The sequence below is a fragment of the Ursus maritimus genome, unplaced genomic scaffold (assembly GCF_017311325.1).
Source record: "Ursus maritimus isolate PB19 unplaced genomic scaffold, ASM1731132v1 scaffold_26, whole genome shotgun sequence".
Lineage (NCBI taxonomy): Eukaryota > Metazoa > Chordata > Mammalia > Carnivora > Ursidae > Ursus > Ursus maritimus.
In genome coordinates this window covers 24,048,786-24,065,610 of record NW_024425119.1, presented here as the reverse complement: position 1 = coordinate 24,065,610, position 16,825 = coordinate 24,048,786, and the positions used below count along the sequence as shown (strand labels likewise).

At 35.0% G+C, this 16,825-nt stretch overlaps 1 protein-coding gene across 2 annotated transcripts in view; it reads right to left on the bottom strand.

Moving 5' to 3' along the window:
- Positions 1 to 482: 482 nt before the first annotated feature.
- RASSF8 (Ras association domain family member 8) overlaps positions 483 to 16,825 on the bottom strand; it is a 116,901-nt gene continuing 100,558 nt past the window's right edge. For both annotated transcript variants that reach the window (XM_040642264.1, XM_008693142.2), the window contains 3 exons: positions 7,352 to 8,241; positions 5,107 to 5,251; positions 483 to 4,567 (listed from right to left, as the gene is read on the bottom strand). In XM_040642264.1, the coding sequence (XP_040498198.1) occupies positions 4,446 to 4,567; positions 5,107 to 5,251; positions 7,352 to 8,241 (1,157 nt within the window). In that variant the 3' untranslated portion in view covers positions 483 to 4,445. The remainder of the gene's footprint in view (positions 4,568 to 5,106; positions 5,252 to 7,351; positions 8,242 to 16,825) is intronic.

The window sequence follows — 16,825 nt, the reverse complement described above, 5'->3', positions numbered from 1 at the left end:
CAGGCTCCTCCACTGGGAGCCTGCTTCTTCCTCTCCCACTCCCCCTGCCTGTGTTCCCTCTCTCGCTGGCTGTCTCTGTCAAATAAATAAAAAATCTTAAAAAAAAAAAGATTTATTTATTTGAGAGACAGTGAGAGGGAGAGAGAGAGTATGCCTGTGTAGGGTGGGGGGAGGAGAGAATCTTAAGCAGGCTCCAAGCCCAGCATGGAGCCTGATGCCGGGCTCCATCTCATGACCCTGAGATCATGACCTGAGTGGAAATCAAGCAGGACGCTTAACTGACTGAGCCACCCAGGCACCCCAAAACAGCAACCATTTTTAGCAATAGATAATTCTTTAGTTATGATAATTAACATTACCTTTAAAGAAATGTAATTTTATATCACTGACATGCAGACCTTTTCTCTTCAGCATCTTTTAAAGAAAATAAACTTATATTTTAAAATATTAAACAGATAAGAAACAAACCAGCAACTATGATGCCCCAATGAATCCTGAAAATTTATTACTTGGGAGAATATCAGATATTGATCCTTCGTTTTACAGCTCATGATAATAATCAGAAAATATACATTTTGAAATGAAAGTCAAAAAAAGAATAATTACATATAATACATATTACAGATATTTTATTGGTACATAAGCAAAGCAGTACTAAAAGCATATTTATGTGTCCACAGTAGTGAACATGGCAATTTCTGTTTAAAGCTGCAGCAACTCAAATCCTCCTTGGGTCAATAAAGAAAGACATATCGGAAATATATTTAGGGCTATCACCATGTCTGGCTGTAAACCTATTTTTTAATCTTTCCCTCCCCCCATATATATGTATATACTTTATTGCCTTTATATTTCTGCTGGTTTAATATAATTAGTATACTAAATAGTTATCTGCATTTATTTGGTTTCTAAAAATATATAAAATGCATTGGAATAGAGCTCCTGCAGCTTTCAAGCAGTGTCCTGGCATCGAAAGCTTATTCTGGAAATGTAAAGCAGCAATACTGAATAAATAGTGATTGTTTTGTCTTCTCCACACAGCTGATGGCCTTCACCCAAAACTTAAAAATACTGTAGCAAATAGTATAAACATGCAAAAAATGGACATAATATAAAAGTAATACTTATGAGCTAAATTTTAATACAATATAGATTAATAAAGACAACTTTAGGTAGAAGAGGGATGGGAACACAGCATTGTTATATACATATAAATTAAGGCCCAATTTTTCAAAGGCAATGCACACAGGGGAATGCCCATTTGCCCACATCCTTTGCACACCTGAAATCGAGAGTTTTCACCTTTTCCGTATCACTTCCTCAATCCATTATTATAGTTCTGACTTGGAGAGATGTTCACAGAAATGGCTTTAAATGAAGTTTCTTTACTCAAAAGACCATTTTTCTCTTATTCACAAAGAAAATGTCCAGGTACAAAATTTATTTATGCTCTGAAAGCAAGTGCTTTGTTTTTCTTAAACACTATTAATAATCACATTTCACACCATAAATTCTTTATTTTTGCTGTTTTTAGCTCAAGTTTATGATTAATTTGAACCATGGGAATTGATGATTACTTCAGGGATGACTGAGGGAATTAAATGGGTAATTCCTATTAATACCAACCAAAGTCTCACATATAAATTCCTTGTGCATTAGGACAAAAATCATGCTAATTTAACCAAGATATCTCATTAAAAAAAAAAAAAGGACTGAGGCAACCCACTATGGATCATTCTCTGAGGATGCTAGACACTCAAAAGGGTCAAATATACCAATGTTATTTCAAATCATTCCTTAGTAAGAAAAAAAAATTATCTTCTAATGTATGTAATACTTAAAGGAAATCATAATGAAACAACTTGCAGTATAATAATAAAACCCCTTATAATCTAGTTTAGTATTTAGAACCTGAATATTCCCCCAGATGCAAAATTTTATATTTGGTATTTTTGTATATCATTGCCTGCTATCGTCCCCTCCCCCCCAAAATGTATTCAAAAGATGTGGCACTTAATGTAACTCCTCTGTGTTCACAATAGATAAAAATGATCAGGAATAGACTACATTATTTTTAAGATATTCTAGGGAAAAAGAGTTTTCTTCTATTTTAAAAAGACTTAGAAAATATTTCTTAGAGATGTTCTTTCAGAAGTAATATAACTGATTAAAAAGTATAGCTGCTCAATATATTTATCAAATTCACATTTATATATTCTTCTCATCTAGGAAATAGTACTTCTATCTGTAATTAGGTCCATAAAGATTATTTGGCATTTGAAAATTCAGACGAAGTTGTCACAATGCTGCCAGTCTTAAAGTTATTAGGTTAATGTTGATAATAATTTACAATAATTCAGCTGGACATTGACTTTGTGTTTTTGATGGCATACCAAGGCATCTTTGCAATTAAAAATTGCAAAGTTTAATATATCTTCAGTTTAACATTTTGTTTTAAATAGAATGTGATCAATTTATAAAAATGTTTTTCTTTGTGAATAAGATCTTAATTTGTCTGAACAACAATAACAAAATGACTCTTGGTATAGGATGGAACCCTTTAAAAATAAGGCATATATTGGGCATACATAAATCATTACTGTCACAAAATCTACAAAGTATCTTGATTTTTTTAATTCTAATTTTTAAATATGCGTAGATATGAAATAACTATCATAAATTGAGAACAAATGCATATAGGTTGTGATTATGTAGGTAAGAATAAATTATCTCTCAAGTTATTTGCAAAATAGTATAATGGCAAGGTCAATTTGGTAACTCCAAGAACCCAAAGAAAATAATATCTTTAGTTGAGGTCTGCCATTTAGCTGGACTAGAAAAGGCAACTCTGCATTATTACTTTCAGTTCTCTAGAAGCTTCTATATATTTTCATAGCCATTCTTAAAAATTTTCACTGGAAACCTAAATGCAGCATTCTCAGCATTCATTTAAACCAAAATAAGTCAAATGTGTTAAAACATCCAAAGTTGCCCTCATGCATAAGATATAACTTACATCTTTTTATTGTTACCATGGCATTAATATACTAATCCACTTTTACTTTGTTGCATGTAAGTAATACAGAGAATATATTTTCCTCAGAATTAAAAACTACTTTAAATTTCAGATTAAAGTCTTAATTATATTGTACCATATTTTGATCAGAGGGAATGTTAAAAATGGCAAAATGGTATCTGACCACATCCATCCAGATACTACTTGTGAATCTTAGTTAAGTCACTACTCATGGGAGAGGTGTTGACTGATTTTTGGTTTTATAAATAAACAAGAAAATATATGTATAATTGGGAGACTCATGCCCTGTAAAAGCCAAGCCCAAAAATGAGAAAGAAAAAAAAAAAAAAGAATTTAACTTTATTTCCTTTGTAAAAAATACCTGACTCCAATGTACTTTCTATCTCAGTGATTGGAGAAACAGCAATAATCCATAAAGTACAGAGTGAATTATGTGCAAGCAATAACTTACCCATGGGTGCTTACACCAACAGACTACACGTACGAAATGGGTTATTTTAAACATATATCACCAGTAGATCAACCAGATATCTATAACTTATGTGTTATGGCAACTCTGAGGATCCATGAGATTAAAATGACTAAAGCAGGGCAGAAACAAAACACGTCATGGATCAGGAAACCCCATGCTGTTTGGACAGATATTCAACAGTTACATTCTTGTTTAAAGTGTCTGAAGTACTGCAGTACTTTAAACACACAATTTACCTCGTGAAAATATTTCTCTTCTGGTATGTGGTCATTCGTATACTGGAAACATCGTAAAGAGAAGATCCAAGTCCACATTAAAACTAAAACCTGAATTATTTCACCTAATGAAGCAATGGCTGGGACAGGTACACAAAAGAGATCCAAGTGGGTTCCTCTGGAGTAGCTTTGATGGTGGAGCACCCCATGACACTTGTGTAGCTGTAGATCAGCAAAGAGGGGAGTCTGGCAACATGCACACACAGTCATAATCACACAATATATAAGGTAATTCAGTCACAGGAGAAGTATTAATAAAAAATATTAAAACATCAACTTTCACCCATTAATCGATTATATGGAATAAATTAAACTAAGCCAGTCGCATATTTCTCTTCGCTCTTAAGTCGTGGTTTTATTTATGTATACACACAGTATAATACTTTCCTAACATTCTCAAAATGCTACAAATAAAAATGAAGGCTTTGCATTACAGCTGCTGGACAAAAACGTCAACACTGTCGATGTGTGAACACACAGTTTCTTTGTTCTTTAGCATCAGTGCACAGGGTATGGCTCCAAGTGGTATGCAATTTAGGACAGAAAAAAGATACGGTGGCTTGTGAAATAGATCCTCTGTTCATCATTGGCACAAATCAAAGAAGGAATTTGTACTGTCCTTGGTACCTTTATTGGGTCTCTCCCCTAAAGACAGATAATGTTATACATATATGCCTTCAGGATTAAAACCAGATGAGATAGGATTCTGTAGAATACGAAGATTACTGGGGAGCTGCCGAGATGAACCAGGCCGCTTCAGGGACCCGGACTGGAATGGTGCCTCTACACAGAAAACAAAGAAAGCCATTTGGTAGACTCAGCAACTTGAAGTAGTCAGCAATATGAAAAATTAGAACTTTGCCTAATTCTTCTCGACCCTCTCTGTTGATAAAAACAGTTTTCAGTGATTTCAACATCTTTTTAAAAAGGTGAGCATTTTCCTTCTCTTTCTTGGTTGTTCAGACGATATGCATCTTTTAAATATCAGCAAAGATTAACAATACAGACTTTTAGGAGAGGAAGAAGGGGCATTAGGAACAGAAGCTAATAAAACTCAACAGACGGTGACTCACACATCAGGAAAAGGTGTTCTAAAGAAGCAGTTTAAAACAAACGATATAAGATTTGGTGATTACATGCCCACCTAAGTAAATCAACAACCTAGATGTTACTGACTTTCCCCAGAAGCAGGAAGTACATCAATTTTTTTTAAGTGACCCAAGCTTTGAACGGTAGGATAACATTTTAACTGAATACAAGTAGTTTATTCAAAGTTAACCAGTGAGAATAAAGTAAAGAGAGCAGAATTCTCAACACCTTACCCCTTTCTATGTCTGCGTGTGAGGCCTCTACTTCAATGGGCTCCGCTGGCAAAACGGTAACTTTTGTCCCTGTCTGTTGGATAAACTGCTGGAGATTGACTTGCCGCAGCTCTTTAGTCAACTGCTCCAGTTCTTGTTCTTTGTCCTAGATGGAAGTTAAAATTTGTCTTTTTATTTGAAACTTCACTCTTGGCCAGCTAAAGACATCCCGGTGATAGCCCGTCTGCTACGGGGGCTGGATGTGCGATACACACTTTCACAAGAATGTCTTTAACAAACCGGATTAATATTGATACAATGGGCTAAAAAGAGGTCATTTTTGCTCTGGGGCCCAGGCCAAAAAATGAGCAAATAAAGGACACCAGCTTCTTCAGTCCGTTCTCTTAAACACGATGTTTTCCTCTGTTAGGAATACACTATGCATCTGATGAAATAAATCTATGTCTATAAACTTTTATGAATAAAATACTATTTGCCATCCATCCCAGTGTTTACAGCAATCTTGCTATAAGCTGTTCACAATTAAATTTCCCTATTGACTTCATAACTGACTGCAAAAGTTATAGTCATTTGGTCCATGAGATTCAGAGAAGTTCTTGTTTTTGGTAAACTGTTTACGTTTTCATGAGATTCATTATTGATATATATTAGAACACGAGGAAAGCAAGATTCCTACAAGATTTTCACTGTGGGGTTCTTAAATCCCTGGCAAAGACAGGTCTGAGAACTGAAGATCCTTAAAGAAAGGAGATCAAGTTTGGAGAGCTAGAAAGCTCAAAAACAAGGAGAGGCATTCTATGATTCGAATGGCTGTTCTTTCACTCCTTTACTGCACTAGAAGAAAAAGTGGCAAGGCCTCACCCAGGCTGAGTGTGTCTGAAGATGGGTAGGGGTAGCGAAGAGATACCAGAAACGAGTGCTTGTTTCCTCCACTTGCCTTGAGTGTAGGGGGCACTTGGAGATATGTTAGTTTGATTATGAGATACTTTCCAATGGGTAGTGAGATTTACTAGCAATGACTGTCATAGATTAGTGTTTCCTGTAAACAAAACCAAAGGCAACCCAACTTCCAATTGTATCCTTTTTAAGGGTCAAAATGAATCCAAATAGCATAATACCGACAAATCAGAGGTTATCAGAGGTTAATCAGAGGTTAACAACCTTCTACTGCATGAGAAATTCTTGATTTTGAAAATTTGGTGGTAGTTTTACCTCTTGACTATAGTTAGTGGCAGAGAACAGAAATCACGCAAGTTCTTCTTGAAACCTCAGCTTTCTCTGCTTGTAAAACTGCTCATATTCTAAATTAACTCTACTCAAACTTCCATGTGTACTGGTATTATCTGGAGATCTTACTACAATATAGATTCTGAATTTTTAACAAGTGTGCCCTGAACTACATGGCTCACTCTTTGAATAGCAAGCCTCCAGCACTGACCAATACAGCAACCACTATGGAGCACTTGAAATGTGGCCAAATATAACCAAATCCAGAAATTTAAATTTATTTGGTATTTTAAAATTTATTTAATATTAATATTTAATAATTCAAATATTATTTATATGTAGTATGTTAAAATATTATTTATATTTAATATCTCTTTGCAACTCCCCTAACATCACCACATTTTCTTTTCAAGAATGGGTATCTGAGAAATGCAAATTGAGTGATCAGGATCTAATGGCAAAATATAATTTTCTTGTATGTGAACCAGAGAGGGAACCTTTGTGCCCCTCTCCTCAGGAAAGCAAAGGAAAGTAAGTAATGTGGAGAAAAGAAGGGGACTATTTACATCTCAGGAAAGATGGGGTGAGCAACAATGGAGAAGTTAGGGATAAGCAGTCACCTAGCCACACAATCCTTGGTAAACCAATCTGCGGTAATCTCTTTTGGCTTTGGTTTCCTTATCTCTAAAAGGAGAGAAGGTCATATTCACTATCTCATCATTAGTGTCCATGCCAGCTCTGAGATTCTATTCTCTGTGTCCAATTACCTAATGTTACAATTGCCACAGTAAGACACCTCTTTCTGTGGAGCCAGGTAAGTGTGGCTTTAGCTCTCATCTTTGTTTTGGTCTCACATCTTAGCTTTGTCATAAGTCACAGAAATTCTAAGAAACTTATAAACCAAGCTAGGTTTCTAATTTTAAATGTAAGAGAAAATGGACAGTCATTAAAGAAAATGCCAAGAATATATTAATTCTTTTAAACAGATGAAACATTCTTTTTGTAGAAATGTTCTTACCTGTAATCGTTTGGTGGCTTGTCCAAGAGATCTTTCTACAGCTTTAATGCCATTTTCCAGCCTCAGACTCTGTTGGCCTTGAATGTCAATTTCTCCTTTGACCTTACCAATCTTTCCTTTAACCTCTTCTTCATTGACTTGTGCCTCCTGAACTTCCCGTTGTAATTTTTCTGCTTCAAGACCGCTTTCCATAGTCTGGATCTGAGCCAAATAGTCCTTTAATTTACTCTCGCATTCTGTTATTTTCTGTCTTATTTCTTGAAGTTGATCCTTCAGCTGTTTTTCATTTTCCTGTTCAATCTGCAATTCATTTTCCCAAAATTCTTCCTCTTCAATTTCGACATCATTTCTTTTGATCTTTTGCTCCAGGCGGACAATTTCCTCTTCAAGGTTAGAATTATATTTTTGCTCCCAAAATTGTATTTCTATTTCATTTGATTCTAGCTCTTTCTCAATGGATTGAAGCTTCTCCGTCTGCAGCCGGATCAGCTTCTTTAATTCATCTGCTGTCGTTTTGCAGTTATTCAGCACCTTTTGCTTAAATTCAGTTTCTTTACCCTTTCCAAAAATGTCCATTAATCCTTTGGCACCTCCTGTAAATGTTAATGATTTCCTTTTAGGTTCTCTCCTTTTGATTGATTTGTCAATCTGAGGCCTCAGTTTAGCCAGGGGGGGCAAACTCTGCCTATATAAAGTTCTCTCTGGAATTCGAGCCACGCTGTCTGAAGTGGGTCGCTCACTGAGAGATGGCCCCGTTCGACGTAAAATTAGCTGTACATCACTAGCATACTGCCCCCATTTGTTTAAGGATATAATAGGATTTTCATGAGGTGCTAAGTGTCTTTCAGTATCTCTCCATTTTTCTATAAGAGTGTACCTTCCGGTTCGACCTAGATAAAAAAGATAAGAATAAATTGTCAAAGTGGAATATGCAATAGCTAAAATAATGCAACAGAGGACACTATTTGATAACTATGTCGTCTTGATTAGCATCCAAGTCCAGTCCATGCTGCCTTTAAAACTTCTCTTGAAGACAAAAACAAAACCCCCAAAGCAAACCAAACCAAAAAACAAATTCTCTTGAAGATATGTTAACAGCATACAATCATGGGATGTGAATTAAATATACTCTTCTGACTTGCTTAAAAATTCAACTTTATACTTTAAACCTCAGTGAAACTCTTACATTCTTGTCAAATGCCTGATTGCCTAGACTTTCTTGTTTGGGGCAAGACCTCCAGCTGAAGCAAGACACCAAGATGCCCCACTGGAAGTCATGAGGGCCTGGTCCCAGGAACTAGGCAGAATTTCAAAACTTGAATATATTTCCACTTTGTGAATCCCTCTTCTTTCTCTGCACATTAGAACTTGGGAAGGTTGGAGGCCCCACTTTCCTCCTGAAGGGAGGTATGGAGCCAGTGGACAACATGCTACTCAGCTCACAGGTGGCTGTACAGGTCTCTCCTCTGTCTCTGCATGAGGGCTTGGCCAACTCACAGCTCACACAGCTGGTAGCTTTCTGCACACCTGTGGCAAATAAAAATCACCTCAGTGAAAACGACCCTTCAACATAATTTTGTATAAAAATAGGGGCCTGAAGAGAAGTCTTCTACAGTTTTGGTAGTTGTAACTCCAAAGATTCTTCTTAAAAAAATTTAAAAGGCAAAAAATATTAAAAAAAACAAACACAATAAAATCATATTTAAGTAAAAGTTACACTGAGCCTAACTGGTAATTACAGAAGATCAAGTTTCAGAAAACAGTATAGTATCATTACCTTGAACACACTTCCTAAATATTTCCATTTAAGGTGGGTGGGTCAGATGTATTATATTTTGTTAGAAGTGTCCACTGGACACCTGAAACTAATATAAATGTTACACGTCAATTATATCTCAATAAAAAAGTATCCGTTACTACTTAACATTATTACAAGGAAGAAAATACTGATCCTGTCATCTTGCAATTATAACACTGGTATATACAGCTATTGATTTATCCTCTTTTTCAATTTCATGAGCTTCTGAACCAATAGTAGTTATCTTCTCAGTTATTAGGGTCAATAAATGGAGGTCTGGATACATATATGTATGAATATCTGTGTATAGAATTCAGAAGTAGCACATTAAGAGTGATATTGCTCTAAACATAGGCATATGTTCTCCTTAACAGAAACTGAATCTTGGGTACAGCTAAAAAGTTGCAGCTTGCGAGGCAAACAGACTGGAGTTTTAATCCCGGGTTTTAATTACCTACTGGATAAATAGTGTAAGTTCACTTCTAAAATGGAGATACTAGGAATACCTCACAGGTTCTGAGAGACAGAGTCAGGCATAATAAGCACCCACCACATCGTCTGGCCCATGGCAGGTATTCAATCAATACCCAGCAGCTACTATTAATGTAAAGCGCTGTTATTCACACAACAAAAGGGGTGACCAGAGACCTCTTAAAAATGACATGACATGACAATAAGCTGACTTTAAAAAAATCCTTAAGCAACTTTTGGCAACTCCCAACAACATAAAGTTGAAAAGAGCAAAGGCTCTGCAGTCGGAAGGCCTGTGGGCAAGTTTGGCTCCCCCAGCTATTTAATTGATTTGCGCAACTTACTAAACTTCTTTTGTCTTCAGTTTCCTCATCTATAGGGTGAGAATATCATTTTCTTACTGACAGTGTTGTTGCGAGAGTCAAGTGAGATGTAAAATATAAAAATGTTTTCTAAAATTGAGCAGTTCTATACAAATGTTAGTTGTTACTATTGTCAAAATATCCGGGCAAACGAAGGGAATGAAGAAGAAACCCTTACTACAGTGGATTGGCTTCGTGGAATAAAAAATGTTTCTAGTTATTTTCAGGTTAAAAATTACTGCAATTACTCCAAGAAAAGCCACATGACAAATCTGCAAGGTTAAAACTGTTCCATGTGTACACCCTGCTTCGAAGATCACAGTACTTTGTGTTCTTGGCTTTGCTGCCTATCAACTACTTTTAGAATCTCACTCTTCTCTGGAGCTCTGTGTCCTCATCAGTAAAGTGAGGGGTTGGAATAGATCAGCAGAGCCCTCTCTAATTCTCTACCAGGCCAATGAAGCATCTTGAAGAAGAAAATGGAATCATTATAGTATACAAGTTATAGTAACAATTTTAAAGACCCTAATTTAGCAATAATTAAATAGAAAGCTGATTTTTCCAATGCTTAATGGTACCACTGCCCTATGAGAATGTCTTAGTAGAAGAATTGCTTTTACTGCCAGTTTTCCCTTTTTGTTAAATAACGCATATTTAGTGCAATTAGGCAAAAAGAAAAAAGATTCTATCCAGCAATATAAAAAAAGCTTTTATAAAGGTAAATGAATTAATAGCTTTGATTTTATTATAAAAATTAGGTTTTAGATAGGTTATGTAAAAGTTAAATCCCATAATCATTATTTTTAATACCATACTTGGCAAGGCCCTAAAGATCCTATTTCATTTGGATAGATTCAAATTCCTCCTGCAAAACTCCATTCAAAGCATTTTATTAAATGGATACATTTAGTTTTACCTTGCACACTATCTTGATGTACCCCTAGAACTTATAAAAAGGGATATCTACCTACCTACCTGCCTACCTATCTATAGCATTTGTAGTTTAGGTTGTTTTGATTATCTAGAAATGTATGCCACAATAAGTAATGGTAAATAAATAAAATACTGACTATACTTTCAAATAGTGGAAGCAATTGAGTGTAGTCCCAAGGATAATTAACTTCATATAATAAGGAAAATGACATAAAGAGACTTTAATGCATTAGTGGAATCTCTTTGGATGACTGACATAAATTAAAGGGAAATAGGATAACAGATTACTCTTACTTACTTTAAAGCAGAATAGTATGTATAACTGTGCAGTAATATCGAGTTTTTGAAAATATACACCAAATCTCAAATATTCAAATATGGGTCACCCAAAAACATTATGCCCTTATTTCAACCACTCTTTCAATAGTGCAACCATTTTCTTTTTAACAATTTTAGGAAATTTCCTAGAGCCAAAGAACAAAATCATGATTTAAAAGTCACATCTTGTTATTTATTCAACAAATATATATCGAACACCAAACATCTGCCAGAAATAATGTCAGGCCCTGGGGATTCTATTAAACACCTTGATCATCAACCCTTTTTATAAGATTTAGTTTTAACTGACATTTGGTTCTTTCTTCAGTTTCAAATCCTTCTTACCCCAAAGATGGATACGGTACATGATTCAAAAGAACATGATAGAGAGTTGGCATTAATCTCTTATGAATTTAATGTTAACATATCCTCCTGCTTCTGGACATATTAGGAGTAATGTCCGTAACAGCTTATTCTTAATCATGAATAATCTATCCAACCCCACTGAGCTTTTCCAATAACAGATACTTTGTTCCTTGAGCTATATAAACATTTTGGATTCTTACAGACTCTAGTGAACATAACTAATCCTTCTCATAATGACTCAGAATTCTTATAAGGAATATTGATCTCTGTAACAGAAATTGCATTGTACCATTTTATAGTCTGTTAAATGCTTTAGATGCTTACATATATATAGATCAAAAAATATATATAATATTTTTAAATATATGTAATATATATGTAATCCTAATTGGTTTTATGAGATAAGCAGTATAGATATATGATCCTCAACTTACCAGTGAAGAAATCAAAGCTTAAAGAATTTAAAGCAATCTTCCAATCACATACAACTATCCTGCAAATTTATCAATGAATTTTCTACAGGTCCCGAGTGTAGCTATTAAGATAACTTTAACCATGGAGTGTTTATTTCATGATGACAGCGATATAACGTAAATATGTGAGTATAACTTGTCAGCCAGCTGTGCACAACTCACAGCTAAATCATTCACAGTATATTTTCCCAATGTGTTGATGAGATGATAATGTAATCACAGAATTACTGCATATTAATTTAGGAACTATCTAGGATTATATGATAAGCTTACTACTATTAAAAAAATGATGAAAACATAAAATTTATTGATTTCATAATGATTAACATTTATTATATCTATGTTTGTTAGGCACTATGTTACTTATTTTGCATAAATACTATTAACCAAAATAACAGCTAACACTTATCACTATACACCAGTAAGATTTGGGGGATATTTTGTTAATGTAGCATAATCTAACCCATCCTGACTGATGCGCTATGAATTACATGTCTTGACAGTCATTAAAATAATCTTTTTATGAACGTAGAAAATCTAGAAAGTACTTAAAATTATGAATGATTACACTATTGTTATAAATATCAAAACTGTAAAAGATGATCCTGACTATAAAAAAGTAGTAAATTTTATTATTAAGTTTTTTTATTTCTTGTTTCAATATAATTCAATCAATAACCGTATTTGCTAACAGATGCCCATTGAGGTTTTAGGGAGTATAACCAACAGAGTATAACAGTAGTTAAGAGCAGGGTTCTTGAGTCAGTCTACTGGTTTGGATCCTAGTACCCTCCTTACTAGCTACAGGAGCCTGGGCAAGTTATCTGATATCTCTGGGCCTTAGCTTGATCATCTATAAAGTAGAGATAATAACCGTGCTTTCCTCATAAGACTGTTATGAGGATTAAGTGATGTGGAAAATTTAATTCACAATCCAGTAAATGCAAAATGAGACTTTAAAACTATCAAGAATTATGGAGTGTGAAATCTTTTTTTTAAGCTTATCTAGAAGTACATAAAAAGCACTGCTTATAGTGATTACTCTTAGGAGGTAGGGTCATTTTTTTCTGCTTTTTTCCCTAAATTTCAAAACAGTCTACAATGAATAGTATTACTTTTTTAAACAGATAGAAAATTGATAAATTTGTAAATTTCTAAAATCGATAATTTATGCACGAAATTAAGTGTTAAATGTGGCAATATAAAATATTTTTCTTATCTTCTAAAGGATCATATAATCTTAGAGATGGATGAAACATTAGGTGGTCACCTAACTCAGCCTGTAATTTATAGAAAAAAAACTTTAAAAATTCATTCATTTATTCACAAATATGTATTGAGTGTCTATTACTTAGGCATCGTTTTAAGCTATGAGAATAGACAATAACAACACAGTAGTGGGCAATACACAATACACGGATAAGTAAATGTAGGTCTACTGTCCATTATCCAACAGCTTTAAGGCCAGATATGCTGCAAATTCAGAACTTTTTGGATTTTAGAAAGGTAATATAGTGCTATCCTGTAGGTATGTAATCAAACATATTAAAATGTATGAAGTAAAATGTATCAATGTTCATATCAAATGGAATAAACATAAATTAAAAACAGCCTTATATCAAATCAGAGCAGTTTTTTTACCACCAAATGAGTTCAAGACATTCCAGTTATGGCTAACAAATGAAGTATGATAAACTTTAGGCTTTCAGAAATGTTTAGATTTGAAAATGCATATGTGGTCTATATACGTGGCCTATATGTAATGTCAGGAGGGGTAAGTGTTTTAGAGAACACTAGACTACGACAATAAAGAGTACATGAGCGTATAAGCTTGTGCATGTGCATGTGTATATGTACGTGTGGTCAGAGACATCTTCTGTGAGAAGATGATATTTAAACAGAGATCCAAGGGAATGAATTATGAAGATGTCTGGGTGCAGAGTATTCTCAGCAGAGAAAAGAACAGGTGTAAAGACTGAGGCAGAAATGTCTTTGGTGTGTATAAGAAGGGACAATCAAAACTAAGTGGTACAAAATGAGGTCAGATTGGTAAGGGGATAAAGTATGGATTCATTAGGGTCCTGAAGACCACTGTATGGACTTTGGAATTTTCTGAGTAAGAAACCACTGTGGATGGGGCGGGGGGAGGGTTTGAGCAGAGGAGTGATATGATGCATATTTTAAAAGTATTACTTTAAAGATGTGCTGTATACACAAACATAGATACGCACATGCAATGGAATATTACTCAGCCATAAACAAGAATGAAATCTTGACATTTGCAATGACATGGATGGAACTAAAGAGTATTATGGAAAGCAAAGTCTGTCAGAGAAAGACAAATACTATACAATTTCACTCATGTGGAATTTAAGAAATAAAACAAATGAGCATAGGGGGGAAAAAAGAGAGAGAAAGAGGGAAACCAAGAAACAGACTCTTAACTATAGAGAGCAAACTGATGGTTACCAGAAGCGAGGCGGGTGGGGGATGGGGACTAGGTGATGGGGAGTAAGGAGTGCACCTGAGATGAGCACCTGGTGCTGCCATGTAAGTGATGAGTCACTAAATGAAACTAATATTACACTGTATGTTAACTAACTGGAATTTAAATAAAAACTTTTTAAAAAAAGTATTAACTTTAAAAGACATTTGTTGAGAATAGGCTGGAGGGGACCAAGATGATGCAGGGAGATGAGCTGGAAGGCTACTGCAAAAATCTAAGTGAGAAATGATGATGGTTAACAGTGGCTGTGAAGAGAAACCAGATTCTGCATATATACTGCAGGTAGTACAGATAGGATTTGTTGACGGAATGGTTGTGAGATACTAGAACAAGAAAAGAATCAAAGATCACACAAAAGTTTTAGATCTAATTAATTAAAAGAAAAGGGTTTTCATTTGCTGAGATAAGGAGAAGGAAGAAATTCGAGGGTGAGCAGTAGCTGAGATACAGAGGTCGGTTCTGACATTTTAAGGCTGAGATACCAGTTAGTCATCTTCTAGAACTGTTTACTACAATACCGATTAACCACTAGCCACATTTAAATTTTAATTAAAAATTCATTTCCTTAGTTATATGAGCCACATTTCAAGTACTCAGTCGCTGCATGTGGCTGGTGGTTACTATACTGGACAGCACAGATAGAGACCATTACTATCCTTGCAGAAAGTTTTACTGGACAGCACTGTTTTAAAACTATGTTTTACTGAATACTTACTTTAGGCAAAGCAATGGTGTAAGGATAAACAAGGAGGACCCTTATGTTAGAGGAACTTCCAGAGAAAAGAAACAAGTATTAAATAAACTATAATTCAGTATAAAATGTGCTTATTTGAAAACTGATTTTTGGGGCGCCTGGGTGGTTTAGTCGGTTAAGCGTCTGCCTTAGGCTCAGGTCTGGGATCGAGCCCCACGGCGGACTCTCTGCTCAGCAAGGAGCCTGCTTCTCCTTCTTCCTCTGCCTGCCATTCCCCCTGCTTGTGTTCTCTGTCAAATAAATTTAAAAAATCTTAAAAAAAAAAAAAAAGAAAACTGATTTTCTTGGGGCAAACCATATGAAACATAGCTTTTTAGGAACAGTCCACTCCACCTTGGACCCCAGCCCCGACCAATATGTTTCTATTAAGTGCTAACTCTGGCCCCAGTTGAAGGTGATATGGGAACAAGATCACAAGTGGGAACAGAGAAAAATTCTGAATCTTCAGTACTTTAAATGGCACCAGGCAACAAAGGAATATGAATCAGAAAACTTTTCCCTCAGTCTCCTTGATTTCTTCCTTCTCTTTTCCTCTCTAATCTTTTGTTAGCCATACTCTACTTAAGTTCTAAGCTACTTGAGGGCAGAAATACATTCTTTTCATATTTTGGGGATATTGTAAAAGCAAACGCATTTTCTGGACTATAACTTGAAACAGATGAACAGTCAAAGGCTTTCTGTTTCACATACAGATTTGAGAAGCAGTTTGAACTGTGAAATAATGGCATTTCTGGGATAGTTTATGGGAGAACCAAGATAAAATACTCGAAATTGGGAATGTGTCAAAAAGCCCAGCATCTACAGTGACCAAACACACAATGCGCTGCAGGGCGGTTTAACCACTTCGTGCCAATTGAAGTGTTTCAATTATGTTTTTATTTTGTTATTTTGTCTCATAATTTGGATGTGTTCTATTTCCACCAACTAAATATAACCTGTCAAGGAAGTCAGAGATCAGCATAGAAAGGGTTTCTTTCCATATTATCAGATACATTCAACATCTTTTTACCAAATTATGTTCTGTCTTGAGCTATTTTCTAATTTGACTCCATTGATCAGCAGCACCGAGTCAAAAAACGTTCACTGCCATATATATTTGCAGATTGCTAACTTACGTAAATATTTTTATATCTTGATGGTTTCCTGAGAGTAATTTTAGCTATCCAGAAAAATCCCTAACAATCCCTAATCAAGAGTATATCTTTGGTGCTTGCACCCCATGCGGTTAATACGTGGATTTAAACCCATGAAGGTATTCTACAAGTTGCTTTATTGTAATTTTTTTAGAAACAGTTGCAGTTTGCTCAGTCAGTCAATACTCTGCTAATAGGATAAACTTTTACTGTGTTAAGCCACAGGAATTCTGGGGTTGGATGTCACAGCATTAATTTTCCCTAACTAATAAACCCCTTATTATTTCTTACAGTGGAAATAAGGTTAAAATACTATAAAACTTTCATTTAGTGTTTAAACTTTGAATACCAATAACTCAC